General features: G+C 41.1%; 1 protein-coding gene across 1 annotated transcript in view; it reads right to left on the bottom strand.

The window, feature by feature from the left end:
* CPED1 (cadherin-like and PC-esterase domain containing 1) overlaps positions 1-9353 on the bottom strand; it is a 281839-nt gene that overhangs the window by 49318 nt on the left and 223168 nt on the right. The window contains exon 16 of the mRNA XM_014532746.1: positions 6295-6412. Coding sequence (XP_014388232.1) covers positions 6295-6412 — 118 coding nt within the window. The remainder of the gene's footprint in view (positions 1-6294; positions 6413-9353) is intronic.

Raw genomic sequence — 9353 nt, 5'->3', positions numbered from 1 at the left:
CCTATTGTCTATGTCCATGGGTTATGCTTATATGCATACAAGGTCTTTGGTTGATTACCTCCCAGCCACCCACCCTCCCCCGCCTTCCCTCTGCGATTCTACACTCTGTTCTATGCTTCCATGTTTCTGGATCCACTCCGTGCATCAGTTTATTTTGTTCATTAGATTCCACCTATGAGTGTGATCATGTGATACTTGTCTTTCTTTGGCTGACTTATTTCACTTAGTATGATATTCTCCATCATGGAGTATTTTTTGAAATGCTTTTCAGGTAATTCCATGTGCAGCCAAGGTTGAGAACCACTGTTTAACTTGTATAGGTTACTTAATTTTCTCTGCACGGAAAATATGTATGGCACCTGCCATAGTGCCTGCTACCTAGCAACTGATGAATACATTTTACCCCCCACCCCCACCTTAAGTAAACCATGGTAGTTCAGAATAAAGAAAGTGTCATGGGGGCAAGAGTTGTCTGGAAGGTTCCATGGAATGCATAAACTGAAATGAGGTCTTATGGATAGACAAGAATTGGACATATGGAATTGGTGGTGTTTAGGGGCAGTGATGGGTGGACCTGAGAGAAGTGAGGCAGAAGAAGTGACTATATATATTGGAGAGTAAAAGGTCTGCTGGGTGAAAGGTGTTTCCACTTTCCATATGTAGAGTCTAGTGGTATTATTAAAAGATACAACACAGAAAGTGTTAGGAGTGTGCTTGTCTCACCCTCTGATTCTCTTGTATAGATTTTTCTGTGCTTTTCATATAAAATATAACTTGCTTTCTACATCTAATTTTTCCTGGCACACAGGGTTTCTAATCCATAATCAACTCCTTCACCTCTATGCTTGGTCTCTTCTAATTCGATGTGATTTAGACATAGCCTTAAGTTTAATGTTTGTTGATTAATTTCTCAAGAAAACCTCCTTCTGGAAGTGACTTTACTTCATAGAGATTTGCATTTTGTGAACATATAGAACCCTCTTGGATGGTGTTCAATGGGCCTTGGGTCTCCTCCTCTTTTAGAAATGAGGTAAACTGAGGCCTACAGCATTGAATGACAGAAGTGAAATCATGCCGTTCATGACAGAGCTGTACCAGAACTGAGGCCTAGAAGTCTCCACTTTGCTGATCCTTTTATCATGTTGAGTTAGGTCAGCACAGAATCACCAGCTGAAAATGAAATATAGCCTAACAGTGTCATTTGTGGCATTTACAGGAAAACCTATAAATAGGTTTTTGTATTTTTTAAATGAACTTATCTTTACTTCAAATACTTGAATTTTTTCAGTGGGTTCATGTGTTGACAGAGATTATTTTTCAAACAGAAAGATGGTTGATTTTCTTTCTAAGAGGATGGCAGGATGTTGGGGACATGAAGGTGTTTCTGCTAATGAGATTATATTTAAAGGGCTCAGCTTTCATCAGATCCTTGAATATCTAAGAGCACATGCATCCTCTCCCACAGACACGCTCCTCTCCCCCAGCCCTTTGCTGGCAGCTAATTTTGCACAAACTGAGGCTTTCTTTGGTCACTTGCTGCTATGGCTGAAGAAACAAGCGGCCAAATAAATACAAGCACAAAGATACAAATATGAGTACAATTAGTTTGGGGGGGGGGGCGGACGGACAACTGATTGTGTCTCTAAAATCTTGGTCCCATTGGTTCATACTACTATATATTTATACAGTCCTAACTCTGCATTTTTGTATTGGTTAACAATGCCTTTCTTTCAAGTTAGTAATACTGCTTAAAAGATGCATCTGCAGGACTGGAGTTCCTTGACATCTTAAATGATACCAGCTCTTACCTAAAATTGTCAAAAAGAAGGACATAAATTCTAGTTCTGTATTTAAACATTGAATGAATCAAAGCTGTGATTTCTGAAATAAAATATGACATATGTTTTAGGGAAAAACATTCTGAGGCATAAAACTGCCTTTTGTGAGAAGTTATTTGATTTATAATTATAGCTTTGTATTTAATGAGATAGATTTCTGCCATTTAAGTGAATGAGATCAGGCAATATAATGGAGAAAAAAAATTAACTTTTTGATTTAGGGCCACATTGAGATATAAAATCACATAGATGATAATACTAATTCTAGATTTTATAATGCTATAAAATAAAGCAGTTTTTACTTAAAAATAAGGTCTGATTAATGCTTTTGCGCACATAGCATAAAATGAAATCTGAACTCTTTTCCTTAAAGGTAATTCTTATTCAATAATCATTGTATACATCTCTTCTTTCTCCAAATTAGAAGAATTCTTTTTTCCTTGTGAAGTAACAGATTTTATTCTTAGGTTGTGTCTTATATTTAAATTACTTTCTAAAGGTTAGAAATCCACTAAAGAATTGCAATATACAGCCACTCAAAGTTATATTAGCTAGTGTTATAGAAAAGACATTGTGACCGTCATTACATTGGCAAGGTGAAAGAATGGATCCAATTCTGCCAAATGCCTGTAATGGGCTGTGAAAATCAGTTTTTGGAAATAATCTGCGGCCTAAAAATATAAGAAGCTAAAGTGAGAGCTCCTAAGTAAACTTCCTCCTGGGCTGTCGACCATGATAACTTCATTCAACAGAAGGGAGTCCTACCATCAAGGAAGGAAAATGATCTCCAGCAGCAAAAAAATCCATTCTTGCAAAAAAATATATATAGATAGATATAGAGAGATATAAAAAATCCATTCTTGCAAACCACTGTCCCCAATCTCACTCATTTACTTTGAGTACTTAGGACCTCAAGGGCCGAGCAGTTATCCCTGGTTGACTGTGCCTTGGCTGCACACATTCTTCTGTGGAAGGGAGGAGAGCTTGGACATGGTTTTAGTTCAGCAACCATTTAAAAAAAATTTAAATCCTCACTCGAAGATATTTTTCCATTGATTTTTACAGAGGGTGGAAGAGAGAGAGAAAGAGAGAACTGCACGCACCCTGACTAGGGCCCGGGCTGGGGAGGAGCCTGCAACTGAGGTATGTGCCCTTATGGGAATTGAACCTGGGACCCTTTGGTCCGCAGGTTGATGCTCTATCTACTGAGCTACCGGCTAGGGCAGTTCATCAACCATTTTTAAATCATGTATTAGACACTGAAAGGTGAATAAGGGACAAACTCTGTTCTGGAGAAACATGCAAACCAGGGCGGTCATTAGTAAAAATGTATTGCTAATGCGCATTTGACATATGAATACATATATACTGTATCAGACATACATATATGAGTACTTCTATATGTATACATTAATTGCATTATAAAACAAAAATAAGAGTGATTAGATAAAAAGCAACCATTTTTAAATCATGTATTAGACACTGAAAGGTGAGTAAGTGACAAACTCTGTTCTGGAGAAACATGCAAACCAGGCACAAAAATAAGAGTGATTAGATAAAAAGTAAATGTGCATATATTTTAATCTTTGCTGGCTTCGTTCTGTGCCACTGACTATTCAGATACATCATTCCACTTTACAGACTACTAATTAGAGAAAGGAAGAGAAACGTGTAAATGAAGCACCTGAAACAATGAGGTAAGTGCTACTGTAGACATGTGTCCAAGGTATTCTGGGAGCATAGAAGAGAAGCTAATCTGGGGGTGGGGCGGTAAAGAAAGGCTTCCTGGAGAGGAAGATAGAGCATCAGAAGACAGAGGCCGAGCTGGGAAGGCTGGTAGGAGAGGGAATCACATGGACAATAGTCTGGAGTCCTGGGCAGCATCATTGGCATAAAATGAGGCGGAGAGGCTGGGAGGAGCTGGGAGAGACAGGAGGATCAGATGATGGAGGCCTGCAATAGTCAGACTAGGATGATGGGCTTGCTTGGGGGGTCAGTTTGGGGGTTTCTGTAAAGAAGCCTAGCTACTCAAGTTACCAGAAGGCTCCTGTTCTGTGGGGGCCTCTGGGCCTGGCCGAGGTTCCTGCAAACTTAATGGCCAAGACTTCCGGAAGAATCTCAGTAATGTATCTTTGACTTCTTGTTGAAGAACTTTTGACTTGGTTCAGTAGGAGGAATGGAATTAAGTTGTTTTATGATTCTCATAAATTGTCATCTGATTAAAAAAAATGCTTACTAGACTCATTGGTGTCTCTTTTGTATACAAGAGTATCTAACTGTATCTCACTTCACTAAGAGAATCATGAATTATACCACCTGATGCACCGTAATGGGCAAACCACTCTTTATGCCCTGACTGGAATTTATTATTTAGAACACATGTTCAAGGACGCGGTATGCCCGTGCTTGTTAACTGGGCGTGCCAAATTGCGATTCGTCCTGCCCATTTGTGAAACTCATTTCCCATCTACACTGTGGTGTGAAGTTCATGGCAAGGGTAGAAAAGCTCCTGAGTATTTTTTCAGACTTTTTAGATGAAGGGAGACCTGGGGTCAGGAGGCCAGCGTGGGAACCAGGAATCTCAGAGAAGATGACCCCTGCACCTCTGCTGGCCATGGAGGCATGTTCAGTCCCAGCTCCGGCTTGACCCCACTGGTCTCTACTGAAAGAAGCACATTGCGGGAGGGGGGCTGCAGGAGGGGGCTGGGGCTGCGGGAGGGAGGCTGTGGCTGCGGCCAGTGGCACCAAAGTCTCTCACTCATGGTCTGCTCTTGGCTTAGGCAGGTCTGAACTCTCATTTGAATTGGACATCACAATTTTCCTGCCTCTACTATGCTCAATATATGGAAGACATTATTAATCATTCCCAGAGACCTTTTTTATAGTTAAAGAACATGATTTAAAATGAAACATGTACCTGTCAGAATGGCTATCATCAATAAATCAACAAGCAAGTGCTGTCGAGGATGTGGAGTAAAGGGAACCCTCATGCACTGTTGGTGGGAATGCAGACTGGTGCAGCCACTGTGGGAAGCATTATGAAGTTACTTCAAAATATTAAAAATGGAACTGCCTTATGACCCAGCAATTCCACTTCTGGGAATATATCTGAAGAAACCCAAAACACTAATTCAAAAAAAATGTATGGATCCCTGTGTTTATTGCAGTTATTTACAATAGCCAGGATTTGGAAGCAATACAAGTGCCCATCAGTAGACGAGTGGATAAAAAAGCTGTGGTACATTTACACAGTGGAATACTACTCTGCTGGAAAAAGGGAAGACAATTTTACCCTTTGCAACAGCATGGATGGACCTGGAGAACATTATGCTAAGTGAAACAAGCCATTCAGAGAAAGACAAGTACCATATGATTTCACTCATATGTAGAATTTAATGAACAAAATTGAACTACCAAGAAAAATAGAGACAGACTCATAGAGAGCAGGCAAACAGCTGGGGAGAGTGGGCCTGGGAAGGGAGGGCTTGAGCAAAAAAAAAAAAAAAGGTAGAACTCATGGACATGGACAACAGTGTGGTGATTGCGGGGATGGAGGGAGATGGATGGAGGCAGAAGAGGGCATAGAGGGGATAAATGGTGTTGGAAAAAATAAAGTTAAAAAATAAAATTAAACGTGTATTCTTTGCATTTCTTTGATTCAAAAGATCGACAGATACTTATTGGTATTTCGTGCCTACTCTGTAGAAATTATAGTGGGATGTGAATTGATACAATGAGAACCAATGAGACTCCTGCCCTTGTGCAGCTGACAGCCTGGGAACACTGACATTACACAATTAATTACATACATAATCATTTAAAGACTCCACTATGGGAGAAAACACAGGGTGTTATGTGACTCTATAATAATAAAAGCATAATATGCTACTTAGACCGAACGACCTTCCACGCTATGACACCCACTGGCACCAGGCCAGCCAAGGCAGGTGCAATGCTATTGGTTGGGGGCCCGGCCATCGTCTCATGATCGTCCAGCAGGGGAGACCCAGGCCACCAACTGGTGAGCTGTGGTGGGTGGGTGAAGCCTCCCTCTGCCAAGGAAGCCCAGGTCCTGGGTGCCAGAGGGAAGCCGGTGCCGGCAGCCGGGGGAAGGAAGGCCTACTCTTGTACCAATTTTGTGCATTGGGTCTCTAGTATCGAATAAGGAAACAAATCAGAGACTCAAGGAAGACTGTGTTATAGTCATGTTTGAGCTGAGATCTGTAGATGAATACGAATTATGTGGGCCAAGAACAGAGGGTGAAGAGAAAAGTAATTAATCAAAATATTTCACATGTTAAAACAATGCATTTACATTAATTACATGTGCTGCAGTTCATACTAATGAAAAAGTGATGTATTGTCTTGAGCTTTTTGTATATGGATTTTAAAATAAGCATATACTTATCTACATTAAAGTTTTTTAAAGAGATGTGATAGCCAGTGTGATAGTCACCTTTTGTGTCCCCAGATGGACAAGTTTTTAGTTTGGGCTGTGAAATGGCTTCAATGTAGTCAGAAGAAATAGGCTGTAACCCACAGGCTTCCTCCGGGTGAATCAGCAAACCACAATCCTGCATTCAAATGATAGAATTTAGTTGTTATTGAAATAAACCTGCCCCATAGTAATAAAAAGCAAGACCTTTTGTGTGCCAAATAATATTTATAGATAAAAGGGAGCAATTCTTGTTTACTCTTCTTAGCATATTGACTTATTGATTGTTGTTTGTGCTGTTAAGTAGCTTCTTACATTAGGGGATTCATATAAATCCTAACGATAATTTAATCTTTATTTTGCTATTGATATTCTTGTATTGCTTTGCCAATTTTAAAAGAAATGCATGCAAGTTTTACTTTGAAAACCCGTGTGTTGACACATTGAAAATATAACATACTATAAAGAGGATGCTATTATCCTCTAACACTGAGGAAAAGACAGTTAACGTGAGAAGGAAAGTGGAGGATATTCTAGAAGAAGGCTAATTTCACAGATGAATTTTATTTCAACACTAGAGGCCTGGTGCACGAATTCATGCATGGAGGGGAGTCCCTAGGCGTGGCGAGCAATCAGAGCCAATTGGGGCCTGCCTGCTGGAGGGAGGAACGGGGGGAGGGACCGCAGGAGGTTGGCCACTGGCCCAAGAAGGGAGCCGGCCCTTGGCCTTCCTGGGAAAGGAGCTGCGTCCACCGCCACCCACCCTCGGTTCCCTGTCCCAGCCTGGCCTACCAGCTGTGGGTGAGGGACTGTGGGAGGTTGGCTGCCTGCAGGCAGTTAGCTGTGGAGTGCACTGACCACCAGGGGACAGCTCCTGCATTGAGCATCTGCCCCCTGGTGGTCAGTGCATGTCATAGTGACTGGTTGACTGGTCATTCCAGTCGTTCGGTCATAATGGCCGCTTAGGCTTTTATATATATAGATTTCTTAATGACCCATAGTATGCCCTAAATACAATTAAATACATATATTTTATTCAGAACATGTTCATGTCTTTATAATAGTAGGTAACATCTCCCTGCCATGGGTATCATTGTGGAGACTTGTTCCTTACTAAGCGCTGCCTTCCTCAGTCTGACGCTGCTGTGAGGAACAGCAGTTTGGAGCTCTCAGGGACCTCTTTCCTCCTCTCTTCTCTACTCTAGCAGGTTGGATCACTCTCATTTTTTTTTCTTATCGGATTTTTTAAAGCTATTGGCACCTGTACCTGCCCTATGTCCTTCTACCCTGCCTCACCGGTTCTGCTGCCACCTTCTCACAGGGTCTCCCAGTCTAACACAATTTAGGGTAGGTCACAAATGCTGCACTCTCTGTTAGGAATGCTCTCCCTGAATTTTGCATGGAGAGTATCTTCCAGTGTTTCAGGTCTGAGCAAGGCCTTCTTGAAACTCTAGCACAAGGATGTATCCCTGTTTTTGTCAATGTCAGCACTGGTTGTTTCCGTCTTACTGTTTCCGATTGGCAATTAGGTTTGCTACTTGAGTCTTTTCCCCTAGACTGAATACTTCACGAGAAAACGTAGTTATTTAACTCAGACATACACCCAGTACCTACCACACAGTATGAAAAAGTAAATATTTATTGAATGCATAAAAGGTTAGCGTTGTCTCTTTTCATGTAATAAATTCTCAATAATGGAGGGAAATAACTGGTTTGAGCTCTTCTTTGATCTGTAACTCTGCGTCTAATGAGCAATTTCTAGTCACCTTCCCTCACACTGTCCAACACCCTAATCCCCAGCTCAAATTCCCAGGACTCATCCAAAAAGGTCCAGAATGTTAAGGGGTGAAAGGCATGGGGTGGTGTATAGATGTCTTGAAATCTTGATTCAGTAAACTTATTTTCATTTTTAATTCATGACTGAAACTGGACTTCAGGATACTTATTAAAGATTAGAAATGTAATTTGTATTAAAATATTCATTGTCACAAAGCAATTAAAATAACACTAAGTTTATAATGTGAGGAGTTTTTAGTGTGAAAAATCATCTATGAAAGAGGAGTGTGTGTGTGTGTGTGTGTGTGACATCTATCTATACATTTATTTTTGGTGAAGGCTAACCTTTTTGAAGGCAAGAAAAAAATGTCATCATGCACGATTCAGATTAAAAAATGTTTGTATAAAATGTGATGGGGGGCAGTGAAAAATAATTACCATTATATACTACTGATGGGAGTGCAAATTGGCTCAGCTACTTTGGAACACAATTTATACCAAAATTAAAAATTCACAGACCACATACCCTTGAAGTCAGACTTTAGAGCAGGGGTGGGCAAACTTTTTGACTCGAGGGCCACAATGGGTTCTTAAACTGGACTGGAGGGCCGGAACAAAAGCATGGATGGAGTGTTTGTGTGAACTAATATAAATTCAAAGTAAACATCATTACATAAAAGGGTACGGTCTTTTTTTTTTTTTAGTTTTATTCATTTCAAACGGGCTGGATCCGGCCCGCGGGCCGTAGTTTGCCCACGGCTACTTTAGAGTCTACTCCAGAGAAACCCTCATGAAATGCATAGAGAACAGACATAAGGATAGATCTAAATGAACTAATGTGGAGAGATTTCTAAGACACACAATTAAGAAAAACCTAAAGAACATGTTTTGTTACAGAACAATGCACACCATATGAAACACAACATGACCAGGCCACAAAATCACCTGCATTTATGCACTTCAGACTGAATTGTTGTGCTTAATTATTATACACACACACACACACACACACACACACACACACACACTAGAGGCCCGGTGCATGAATTCATGCACAGGTGGGGTCCCTCCAGATGGCCTGCAGGAATCGGGCCGAAACCCAAAGTCCAACACCACCTGCAGCTCCTACCTGATGCTTCTGCTCATCCCAGCCCCATTGTGCCTACTGCGGGCTCCTGCCCAATCCATCCAGATTGGGAGAGGCTTGTGCTGCCACAGCAGCACTTACCAGCCATAAGCCCCCTGGTGGTCAGTGCACGTCATAGCGAGCGGTTGAGCAGCCTTAGCATATCTAGCATATTATA

This window comes from Myotis brandtii, unplaced genomic scaffold, assembly GCF_000412655.1.
Source record: "Myotis brandtii unplaced genomic scaffold, ASM41265v1 scaffold907, whole genome shotgun sequence".
Taxonomy (NCBI): Eukaryota; Metazoa; Chordata; class Mammalia; order Chiroptera; family Vespertilionidae; genus Myotis; species Myotis brandtii.
Note: the sequence above shows the minus strand (reverse complement) of the source record. Positions and strands in the feature narration are given on the sequence as shown.